The 12,464-nt window shown below is 48.7% G+C and overlaps 2 protein-coding genes across 2 annotated transcripts; one reads left to right on the top strand and one right to left on the bottom strand.

The window, feature by feature from the left end:
* Positions 1 to 660: 660 nt before the first annotated feature.
* Positions 661 to 1,841, top strand: NECHADRAFT_88510 (uncharacterized protein; the record flags this gene model as incomplete). The annotated part of the gene is made up of 3 exons (XM_003044280.1): positions 661 to 725; positions 779 to 1,066; positions 1,124 to 1,841. 3 exons carry the CDS (start codon positions 661 to 663, stop codon positions 1,839 to 1,841), a joined length of 1,071 nt encoding a protein of 356 aa, XP_003044326.1.
* A 361-nt stretch (positions 1,842 to 2,202) lies between these two features.
* On the bottom strand, positions 2,203 to 2,958 carry NECHADRAFT_88509 (uncharacterized protein; the record flags this gene model as incomplete). Its single annotated transcript, XM_003044234.1, has 3 exons — positions 2,203 to 2,353; positions 2,394 to 2,785; positions 2,890 to 2,958. The coding sequence occupies 3 exons, from the start codon at positions 2,956 to 2,958 to the stop codon at positions 2,203 to 2,205; spliced, it is 612 nt and encodes a 203-aa protein (XP_003044280.1).
* Between the last annotated feature and the right edge of the window lie 9,506 nt (positions 2,959 to 12,464).

The following is a 12,464-nucleotide window of genomic DNA, read 5'->3' as shown; positions in this document are numbered from 1 at the left end:
AGGAGCACATGTCAAGAGATTTGCAAAGACGCCAATCATCGACGGTTATTGGTGAGCATCGTGGATAGACTTGCGAAGATTTACTGGAAGAAACATACTTCCATGGAGTGGACGCTGGAAGAAAATCAATAAACTGCATTAGTTTCCGCCAGCTGCATATTTCTAGTTGAGATTCCTGACGGTCTGCATTTCTACATGACGATGAATGAGAACTATGAGCCTGAATTGTTAATTGTAGGAAAACTCTCGTAAAACGCCAGGGGTGGCATGCGCAGGAAGGGTGCCGGGTACCAATAATGAACCAATCTAGTACCGCCACAAAGTGCAAGTATCATTACTTCCGGCCGATCTGAACATGTCTGTTAGACGACTTGTTTTTTCCGAATGCGTTGGGTCCAAGTCTCGCAGCGATACTTGGCCCTGTCCACTTTAGGTCATGGCTTTGGATTATAGAAGGCCCATTGCCGGCTGATACGAGTACCCGGCGGCTTCAATGAGCCATTTTCGATTTCTAATGGCATCACTGAACCGAGTATTATATTTCTCTTGAATCCAGATCGCTCAAATAATCCAAATGTACCCCTACGCCGTTTGGAAGGGCCGTCTCACCACCTCTCAGCCCTTGCGAAACGCCTCGCGATCGCTTTTCTTTCCGCCAACATGGATGCTCACCCTCGAGGTAATGGCCCCCCGAAGTCTATCAAGGCTACAATGAGGGCTCAGCAGTATGTGAGGATGCTTGCCTCTGCTGCGTATCGGTCTCTAACACTGCCTCCAGATATGACCCGGCTGATCAGAAACTGCATCTTAACGAGGTGGAGATCCCGAAGCCCAACGAGAGCGAGATATTGGTCAAGGTCGTCGGTGCATCGCTCTGCCACTCCGACTGCCTAACCTTCGATCCGGGCCTCGCCATGAGCGAGGTGAAAGTTCCTACTACCCTAGGGCATGAAGCAACCGGTGTCATCACGGAGGTCGGGAAGCAGGTGAGGCAGTTCGAGGAAGGGGACGCCGTCGGTTTTCTTGCTTCCAGCGGATGTTTTGAATGTGATGCCTGCACCACGTGGTAAGTGCGCGAGGCCTCGACCGCAGGAGGACGGGTTTCTCTAATGGTCGACGATAGGTCAAGCGTTGGATGCCCGCAAGGCTGCAAAGCACAAGGGTTTACTTGCGATGGATACTTCCAGGAGTACGCCGTCGTCGATGCCCGCAGTGCCGTAAAACTCCCAGCAAATCTGGACATCGCCTCTTCGGCACCCCTTTGTTGTGCAGGCGTCACTGCGTACAACGCAATCAACGAATGTCAGCTTACCCCCGGAAAATGGTTAGCTGTAATCGGCGCCGGAGGTGTCGGGCAAATGGGCATTCGGTACGCCAAAGCCATGGGGCTGAATGTCATCGCTGTTGACATCGACGGAGGCCAGCTGGATGCCGCGAAAATGGCAGGAGCAGACTATACGCTCAATCCAGAACTATGTCCGACTTATGCAGATGACATCAAAATCGTTACAGGACATGGCGTGGATGCTGCTGTCAGTTTTGCGCCATCCGAGAAAGCTTATGACGACATGCCCGGCATGATCAGATGGGGTGGCCTCCTGATGGTAGTGGGGGTTGTCGATGGGCCTCTGACGATCGAACCGTTGGACATCATCTTCAAACGATACATCATAAAGACAGCTTGCAGCGGAACCGTCACAACCCTGAAGGAATGCATTGGCTTCAGCGCTGAGCATGGCATCAAGCCCATTGTGGAGTTCATCGAGCTAGAAGATCTTCCGCAGGCAATGGAGATGATGGAAGCCGGCAAGCTTCGAAAGCGCGTCTGTGTCAAATTTTAGGCCAGTAATCCTTCCACTGGACAAGATTTGAGGTCAAAGTAATATACTCAACCGTCATGGATCGGCTACGTTGGGAAGAGGAACTGATTAGGTGTCTACCAGTGAGATTTAAGATACATAGGGCGCAATCGGACGAGGCACGAAACAGGTAGTTTAGCAACCGGCAGCTGTGACTCAATGATAATCAATATACCACGCCCCAACCAATTCTCACGACTCTCTCGCTGAACACAAATGTCCTGCGAACGTTTTTCCCGGCCAGAGAGCCCATTGCCAGCCGCCAAGATGTGATCCCGTCCAAATCGGCCCCGAATCATTAGACCCAAATCCTCACTGATTGATCCCTCCCTTCAATCAGCTTCTAGTTAAGCGGGAGGCTACCCATGGTCCCATACGTTCTGGTCTCATCTCTTTCGCTCTCGTATTGATCACAGCAAGAACAGGATGTGTAGCCGATCTCTCGAAAAGCCTCATTCAACGTTGCACCATATTCAAATGCCTTGTAGTGCCATCTACACGTACACCCAGTCTTGTTCCAGAACATGCCGACACGTGCTCATGAGTTGAACAACCTCTGTAGACACCAATTTCTGATCTCTGATCAGCTTCGACCGAGACATTGCTTTATGCATTTGCTCCGGGTCAGTCTCCTCCATTGAACCGGTCCCCTCAATGTCGACGATAGCACCGTATATCACATGATTCTCTCGGGCGGAGTATTGCAGGTCGAAGCGGCGCTGAAACCGATCCTGTTCGCCGCCCAGCTCCTCGAGGAGGCCGCGCGCGAGGGCGACTATATGATGGGCCTGAGCGTAATCAAAAGATCCTGGCTCTAAGTGTCCTTCGACTTGCATGAAGGGCGCCAGTAAGGAAGCCTCATCCCGCACCAGGAGTTCAGATGCTGCAGCCCCGTCGTAATGTCCAAGCAGGCTCAGGCCCAGAATCTGCAAGCATAAACAGAATTTCACCCGGGTGAGTTCATCGACCTTCTGCAAGCAGGCTCAGCATCAGCTTTCATACTTGTTATCGGCTTGAAATATCGTCATACCTGGAGGCTACGTCCTAGCATCATCCACTCGAACAGTGTTTCGTTTGCAAGTGCTTGGTCGGAAGGCATGTTGCCTGTACCTGAGCCAGCGCCTTCCATGCTTTTGGGCCGCTCTGGAGATTCCGAACGTCTCGCGGTGATGGTGCAGACCAACACTCGACCTCCTAGCTTGCGGACTGATAGATATGTGTGACTGGAAGAACAAGACTCGTGGCTGGATGATCCCGTATCTACGCTCTAGGACGCTGGCTTGGCGAGGGATGAATAAATTTCAGACAGTCTTATTTTTCCAGAAACTATGACAGCTTTTCTAGGACGTTGACTCTTCAAAGCCAAGAGAAACCCCCTGCCCCCCACTCGGACCAAGATTGAGGACATCCGTCTCCGCTTCCAGCCATTCGAGGACTCGGACGTTTAAACTTAAGGCCACCGGACACGTTTGAGCCTTTCGAGTTACATTGAGATGTCACTAAAATCCAACGGCTTGGTTCCCACTCCCACGCCGTCGCTTTTGGACTCAATCCGACGGGGTTCGCAAATAGAGAACAGTAGATATCCGTCGCGTGCAGTGCCTTTAATCTCCTCACTCTCCCTGTTCCCTGTTTTTCCCTTGCAGTTGCTTGATTACTCCGAGTGCCCTTCCTTCCCGCGGCGAGATCTCCACCGACGCTTAAACCAAAGCCCGCCATCGGCACATCCCTTCCGCGTTGTCATCGAGAGCGACTTGAAGAACCAATGAACGACCACGGCGAATCGCATAATCGCGATAGCCAGACTTCAGAGGCCAAAATACGGTTCAAATATGTTATAATATCGTCGCGTTCGCCCACTCTTGTCGGCAGATCTTGGAATCCGGGACAACACTTCACCGATACCCCCCTCACAAACTTTATGCATGCGACCCAACTCAGCCATGTTGGCGCATCAGGGCTACTCCTGAGACTACATGCGCCAGGGCTCTCTATGGAAGAGACAGCTTTCGATGATGAAGACTTTGCCGAGGTGAAGATGGCGTTCAACCGGGCTATTGGAGAGTTGAAGAAGCGACTAGCCCCGAACAAGGTTGCGAGGGTTATGATGCAGATAGAGCCTCTGTATTTGACCCCTCAGCAGAATCGTCTATGGATATTTGAGACGGACCAGACTTGCGAAGCACCGCACATGAATACAGAAGCGCGGAGGCGTAACAGTGTGTAGGCGGTCCAGCCACCCCCTGGGGGGCTTTGGCTTCCTCGGAACCCTCCCTTCTTGCTGGACATGGGCCTATCTGGTTTACATCCCCCACGTTCAGTTCCGGTGTTTTCCGGCTAGTGTTTTTGCCGCGCAAGGACGGGAGATGTGGAGGCAAGGACGAAATCCACGGGCTCCTTCCTCTCCGAACAGCAACCCCCCTCCACGAGGACAGCACCCTGCGTCCGTTGACATGTGCCATTGTATTACAAGCGGCAGCACAAATCAGGTGTTTGACACGGACATGTGACCAATCAAATCAGCACGAGGAAGACCAGTTGTTCAAGGTAGGTGCCCCCTGGGGGTAGCCGCATGTCATCAAGTCCTCAACCCCTTTTTCACACCCTTCATACCATTAAAAGTCACTGCCTCCATGATCATCAATCAAGCCGCTCTATTCTTCTCTCATAACCCTGGGTCTGCCGACCGGACAGAAACTCCTCTTGCCTTACCATGCAGTACCCACCTACCGGCAAGCAAAAAAAAAATTGCCCATACAAAATGCTCAATTTCACTTACACGGTGTTTGGCCAAGATTGAAGTTATTGGCATGATACAATGCCTGTTGTATTGAGAATTTCATGCCGTTTTATATTATCACATTGATTTTTTGATCACGTATGCGGCATGGTCGCATGGCACTAATGTAAAATTTCTCAACATGCCTCCTTCGCCACCCAGCCTCCCTGACGCTCCTTCGAATTTTTCTCTGCACCAGACTTCCATAATCGCTTTGAAAATGCATCAAGTGTCTTATACAGAGGATGGAGTTGTTGGAGCCATACTAGATGTCACAGATAACGGCCTCTCACAGAACCAAGCCGCCTAGAAGCATGAGATCCCTCAGACCACTCATTTCTGACTAATTAAGACGCCTACCGTCAGAGTCCGAGATCATCCAACCTTCTCAGTTGTTATCCAAGTCTCAGGTGGCCAGATTAGTTACCTGGATACTTCGGCAAGAGGCCTTGGGGTATGCTCCTTCTCACAGTCGAGTTCGCGCCACCGTCGCTGCGCGCTTAAGACAGCAAGGTCCGGGAAAGGGATATCGGTGCACACTGGATAGCCAGGTTCATGAAACACCATCCAGTTATCAAGACGAAGATAGGAAGACGCCGGGAGGCCTCAAAATTCAAATGTTTTACACCAGTGGTTGTCAATTGGTACTTTGGTATCTAGGAGAGTGAGTATGGTTCGATCAAGCCTGATAACACGGCTAATGTCGACGATGGCGTTATCATGGCTGGATTTGGCGAGTATTTATCGTTTTTGTCCTAAAACTCACTAACCCATTGCGAATCTAGGCTTGGATTCCTTGGTTATCAGAGCAGTGATCCAAAGAGGAATGCCGTCCTCAATGGCTCTCAGTCCCGTGCTTGGACCAGCTTTATCGAAGCCGCGACTGCAAATGGCCGTCTTCTGAAACCAGGGATTATTTTCAAAGGCAAAGGAATTTCAGCAGCAGTGGTTTATCGATGAGTTCAAGAAGATAGCCGACTGGTATTATATCACTTCTGACAACGGCTGAACGGACAACCATATCGCAGTAAAGTGGCTCAAAGAGGTCTATCTGCCTCAAACTCGACCAGAAGATGAGTCTGATGCCAGGCTTATTATATTAGATGGCCATGGAAGTCATGTATCTGTGAGTCTCTACCTGGTCTGAAGCATAAATGTCGCTAACCGAAAATCCAGGATGAGTGGATGGCTACCTGCTTTTTCAACAATATATATTATTGTTACCTGGAAGCTCAATGCTCTCATAGTCTCCAACCACTATATAACGGAGCTTTTAATGTCTCCAAGGCTATTTATCGTGAGGAACTCTAAAGACAGCCTTGATAACCGCATGAAACGCCTGTATGGAGGAGGAAATCGGCTGGTTGAGCAGAGGCAAGAAGAGGAAGGCGATACCCAATCCCAACAAGAAGTTCATGACTCTAGCCAAGGCTCTAGTGGCCAGTGATACTATTTCCGAGCCAAACGAAGCAACTGTAGTGGCAGATGCTGTTGAGGATGTGATCGAGGTGGGAGGGATGGAAGAGGATGAGAGCTTAAATTCGGACGCGGAAGAATTACCCGTTGTACGCACTCGCACAGGCTGTGAGGTAAAGAGACCTTGAAAATATTAAAATCCATTCGATTATGATCTGAATTCTGTAAAGAAACTTATTTTTACTATTTTTATTAAGTTTTTCCCATGAGGTTAAAAATGTGCATTTTGTATGGGAGAATTTTTTTTTTGCTTGCCGGTAGTAGTAGTAGTATTTTTATTACGCCCGGGAGAACGGATCTCATAGTCTCGGAGGTTAAGAGTGTGCAATATTGGGTGTAGCTAGAAGAGATTGAATTAAAACTGCCTCTTCTATCTAAGGAATGACGAAGGTCGGTCTCTTATACTTGTGTTCATCCTGCCGATCTTCTAGGCAGCAGGCCGTTGCCTGCGATCTGGCGTTCACGCTGACCGTGAAGCTATTCACGATAGTCGTAATCCTTGCCCCACTTCTAACACATAGGGCCAGTGGCTACGCTAAGCTGTCTTCGCTTCTCCGCTATTCCTCTAGACCACCCAAAAGAGCCCCACTCTTCCTTCCAGCTCGTCTCTTTTCCAGCCCCGCTTGCTTAACTCTACTTAACAGGCCTGCTCGAAGGCCGATTTCTCTAAGTGTTTAGTATCCTATCCCCAGCAGCTGAAGCATGGCCTGTCAATATGAGGCTGTTCAATATTAGTAGTCAGCTGTAGTATTAGTATTTAGTATATTCTGTTTCCCTTTTTTACCTTAGTCTTCCCATCGCTATTATAAACTTTACCGCCGCTCGTACCGCCTTTAGGTTAGGTATCTATTTCGGTCTGTCTGACGCTGACTTTCTACTAAGGAAGTAAGAAAGGTTTCCTATTATGCTTTGTCTAGCTTGTCGTATAACTTTACGCTCTGTCTCCTATCTCGTATATCGGAATAGAAAGTGTTCTATCGTCTCTAGTGCTCGTCCGCACTCATATATGTCCGATTCGGCGGTTCCTATCTTATATAGGTAGCTGTTAATCCTCGCCATTCCCGTGCGGAGCTGCGAGAGCACGTTAGCTTCCCGTCTCTTTAGGCCGTTATATAGCGCTTTCGTATGTTCGCCTGGTAGGGCTTAATCGATCCGCTTGGAGTAGCCGCCTATTTTGTCGGGGAGTGCCCGCTGCCGCCGCAATTGCGATGTCGCTAGCCTGGTCCGTGTCGACCGAGCCTAGTATGGCGGCGACTCTGGGGTGTATCCTGCTTTGGTCGCTTTCTTGGCTTATCTTTTTGCCTTGCGGCCTATGGCGAAACCGTCGTTTCGGGATAGAGCCTAGATCCTCTTGACCTTGTTGTTTCTTCTCGCTAGTCGTTCGATGTGTTCGTAGATCTATCGGATGGTGGTCTAGCTAGATTGCTATCGCGGTCGTGCGATCGCTTTTAGTGATAACTAGTAGCTTAATACTACGGTGAGCTCTCGATATTATAGTCCGTCAGGCATGTATCGTAATGCTATTGCTATTGCCTCTAGTTCGGCCATATATGGGTTCTAGTCGTCTCGCGACCCGAGGGTAACCGAGTACCTAGCTACTATCCTATTAACTTAACTAGTTAACTCTTACGTGACGAGGCCTCCTATAGCTATAAGCCCTTCTCTATTAGAGGCACTGGTCGCGATGACGATATCTTTGGTATCGTTAGCTGCTGCTATTGCCGCCTCATGGTCGGCCTCGCATACTAGTGATACTCAGTTATGCCACGGCGGTACTGCATAGGCTTAGATCGTTTCTATTCGCTCGATTCCGCTCTTCTTAAATATAAGTGCTAACCTCTTAAGCGGTGATAAGTATCTCTGGCTTATTAATACTTTGAGCGTTATGAGCGGATGCGTCTTTGGCAATGTCTGGACGTTAATATATAGCTTCATGCCGGCTTAGGCGTATCGTCTGTCTATTATCTGGATACCGGCCTTTGCTTCCGCGATCGCCCGCGATATTGTCTAAAAGGCTCCCGTGATGGCCTGTGCTCCTATCTTCTGAGCCCTGTTGAGCTAGGTTAGTTCCTTCTCGCCACGTGCGTGCGACCAGATAACCGAGGCGTAGTCTATAGCCGGCGCTATAGCCGTGATAAAGAGCTACCTAGCCGTGCGTAGGGATAGTATCTTAAGTCTCCTTAGGCATATAGCTACCGAGAGGCCTTTAGTGGCCGCCTCGGCTATGTGTTTCTTGAACCTAAGCTTCGCGTCTATGACTACTCCTAGGATCTTGGCCTCCTGCTTCGGCTTAATCTCCTTCCCTTTGACTATAAACGGCGTGCAGCTGGTACGCTTGGCCACGCGTGTGAAGTGGATAATAGTCGTCTTGTCATATTTAAATATCGCCCCGCTGCGCTTCTCCTATTCTAGTGCGCGGTTAATAATAGCCTATATTCCGTCTTTATTCGCTTCCGCCGTTAGGCCTATGACCTAGGCTAAGTAGTCGTCGACGAATGCGATCGAGCCTCCCTTTGCGTCTATCTTGCTCTGAACTAGGTCTACGTTAAAGAAGAGAAAGAGCATGGGCGATAATAGCGATCCTTGCGGAAGGCTAGCCTATAGCAGCTCCCGTAGCGCAGAGGTATAGCTATTTACCGTGATAGTAGCCGTGCGACTCGAGCAGAATACGTCTATCTATCTCACTAGCCCCTTAGGGATGCCCCGTGCTTCTAACCTTTGCAATAGTCTATCCTTGAATACCCCGTTATAGGCCCCCTTGATATCGAAGCTAACCAGGCTGACTACTTTGCGGTTCCGCTATGCTTTATAGACCTATTCTTAGAAGAGTAGTAGCGCCTACTCTGCCGATCGCTGCTTTCTCGCACCGAAGTGGTTAGTAGGTAGGAGTCTATATGTTTCGACGGCGTATGAGATGCGATCCGCTATTATTGCTTCGAGGATCTTGCCTAGCGTCGATAATAGCGAGATCGGCCTCTATGCTTTTATAATTCTATAGTTAGCCTTGCCTGGCTTCTTAAGCGGAATGATCTTAGCGGTCTGCTATTAGTCCGGTAGTCGTCCTTCGCCTAGTGATATATAGAATAGATATAGTATCCGCTCCTTCACTACCGGCTATAGCTGCTTCCATACTATCGCCGGCAATCTATCCTCTCCGGGTGCCTTCTAAGCCTTGGCCTCTATGACTTTTTCCTCTACCTCCCCTATCGTTAGGTTCGGTATGGCTACTTCTCTGCGATGCAGCCGTGGGCCTTTATCTTCTATGTCGGTCGGTAGTGGTGGGAAGAATGCGTTAAGTAGTTCCTCCGCTTGTTTAGCCTTATCTTGTATTATTGCCCCGTTTGTTCTTTTTAGCGGAGGCACTTTATCGCCGTTTGTTTCGTCTCTAGGCTTCAGGTACTTGGCAGCTTGCTAGATGTTAGTCCCGTCGGCGAGGAAGTCTTCCCAGTATGCCTTCTTCTGCCTTCGGATAGCATCGTGGTATTCCTTGGCTGCTTTTTTAGCTCGGGTTTCTAAATTGTTGATTCGCTGACTAGCCCGACGCTAGGTCCTCGCTAGGTTCCTCTAAAACATATAACTTCTTCGGAGCCTTGTGAGATCTATCGTCTACTATCGCTTCGCGTACGGCGATGGCTTTGCTCTTGGGATAAGTTCGTGGATCATATCTAGGACTACGTCTATTAACCTGTTAGTCTATTCTTAAACTCTACTGCCCCACGGGAGTGGTGCTAGCTTATCCTACACTTTCGCCTTGATCGCGTTCTATAGTGCGTTCTTAAATAGCAGCCTCGAGCCCGCTATCCTCTCTGGTGTCATAAGATTAAATTCCGTCTCGATGGCCCTGTGGTCTGATCTATGTTCAGTCGGATAGATCCCGCAGTGAACTATCTTATCCGCTAGTTTAGCTAATGCGAGCATTAGGTCGATCGTACTCTCCCCACCGGGTCTTTCCCATATCTTCGTCCCCCGCGGGAGGAGACTGAGCAAGCTATGCTCGTCTATAAGGTTGATAATCGGGCTTGCTTCGCCTTGCCTCTTGCCTATCACTTTATCGCCTCCCTAGAGCTGGTCGTAGCGGTTAAAGTCGCTAGCTAGGATAATGTCCGTTCTTTTCCCCGTGCTATTGCGAAAACTTGTGATTATTGTGTGTAACTATCTTATAGTAGTATGTAGAGTATCTTTATCTTTTCCTGCCACGTATACTAATACTACTAAGACTTCTCGGTCGGGCTATCTAAGTATCGCCCCGGTTAGGTTAGCCAAAGGGATGGGTACCTGCTTAGTTTCTAGATCGCTGTGTATCTAGGGCATACTCCGGATCGGCCATTGCGTCTCGTATCTCTTTGATGGTATGAATCTCGTCTAGTTCCTATGGTGGTTCAGTATCATTATTAGCGTCTTATCGATATTTAGCGCGTATAGCTCGGCTACCGCTAGTACTGTATAGTCCTGTAAGTCCCTATCGTTTATTATGCTTAGCTATATTATATCTCTCTTCCGCACGTTGAGCTATAGGATCTGGAGGTTAGTAGCCATCGGTCATATGTAGTTATCGCATCCGATAGTTTCGGCTGAGCGACTTATATAGCCCTCCATAGAGAATGCACTTTAGCTTGACTACCTAGCAGTCTCGGTGTTAATAGCCTGTCTCCGCGTACTTGCCGCATCGTTGCGCCTTGCTGTATGTGAAAGCTTTATAGCTAATTTCCTAGTAGTTATAGCACTGAGCCGGGCCTTGACGCCGCTTAAAGATGTTAGTGCTGGCTAACTCTCCCGCAAGGTAGAAATACCTCTCTTTAAGTAGCCATCGCGCATCGCTCGCTTTAGTGACGTAGATTACTATCGAGCCATATATCTTACTATTTACCTTATCGCTGAGCTAGTATATCTTAGCGATTGTTACCTCGTTTTCTTTCCTTAGTGCCTCTGCTGCACCTGGCAGTATATTACCGGACGAGTCTAGCACCGCAGTCCTGTTTGCGTTATTGACCTTGACCGGGTATAGCTAGTCTCTAAGCACTCTGGCGCCCTTGACTACTGACTTCTCTGCCGCCTCTCTAATAAGCTGCATCTCTGCTTCGTTTCGGCATACTACCTTAGTGCGGTCTGCGTTCCTTGTGTCTTTTACTACCGCTGCGCACCGCCAGCTCTATCGGCCTTCCCTAGCCCGCACTTTCTCTTCGATCGCTTAATAAACTTCTCTAACTTGCGCCTTGCCTCTGTCCTCTTCGCTGACCCGCGAGGTATCGATAGTATAGAACAAGGTATCCGTGAATGAGGATAGGGTCGTGCGTATGGACGATAGTATGCGGATATTGCTTGGCTGGCTCATAGGCGGGGTGCGGGCTATGTCTATATATAATAGCTATGGGCTTATCTGAGTACTGCTGGAGATGCTATCGGCTATCGTATTTAGCTATTCCTTTACTTGTTTTATTTCTTCTTTTACTTATTTTAACTCCTCTGCCGTCTAGGGTTATATTCTCCTTAGCTCTTTTATAACTTGCTCTCGCATCTACTTAAGGTCTCTTGCAGCCTGTTCACGCATGGCTTTGAGCTGCCTGGTGGCTTATTTGTGCGAGCGTCTGAGCTCGTCTGCCTTCTTTAATTCCTCGGCTGCCTGGGCCTTGATCGTCTGGATTTCTTGCTGGAGTTAGCGTATTATCTCTAGCTACTCATTTATTATCCGCGTTGCTATTCGCTAGTTCTCTATCAATGCGTCCTAGAGCCTCTCTAGTATCTTCCTCTGCTTACTTATTAAATGGGCCGACGTCTCCTGGAGTATCGCTCGGAATATGATCTATATGGGCGACGCGTGGTTGCCCGTTGCGCCTTCTGTTGTCTGCGATTCTTTAGCCCCGTCGGCTAATCTAGTCTCGCCTTCATTTTTACTATCCCGCGGCTATTATGACCTATTCCTCTTTACTATATTACTCCTCTTCTTAATCGCCTATAGCCTTTCCTATAGTTTTGTAGTCGGCTTTATAGGTCTTAAGGACTGATGCGCTACGGTGATTAAATCTCTACCTCGCACTAGGATCTCGTCGGTAGTTGCGTCTATTTCGCGGCACCGCGCCTATGGTCGCACCGGCCTCTATATCCCTTAAAAGGATTGTAAAGATTGTAAAGATTATAAAGATTGTAAAGATTGTAAAGATTGTAAAGATTGTAAAGATTGTAAAGATTGTAAAGATTGTAAAGATTGTAAAGATTGTAAAGATTTTGCCGGTAGGTGGGTACTGTATGGTACGTGGCGAATTTGGTTTAAAAAGATATTCGCGGCGTTTAACATAGGTTCGGCGTCAAAATGTTCTCCTATCCAGTCGCTCATTCCCAAGACTTTCCTCGCA

The sequence above is a fragment of the Fusarium vanettenii genome, assembly GCF_000151355.1.
Source record: "Fusarium vanettenii 77-13-4 chromosome 14 genomic scaffold NECHAsca_23_chr14_3_0, whole genome shotgun sequence".
Lineage (NCBI taxonomy): Eukaryota > Fungi > Ascomycota > Sordariomycetes > Hypocreales > Nectriaceae > Fusarium > Fusarium vanettenii.
This window is presented reverse-complemented; position numbering and strand designations above follow the sequence as displayed.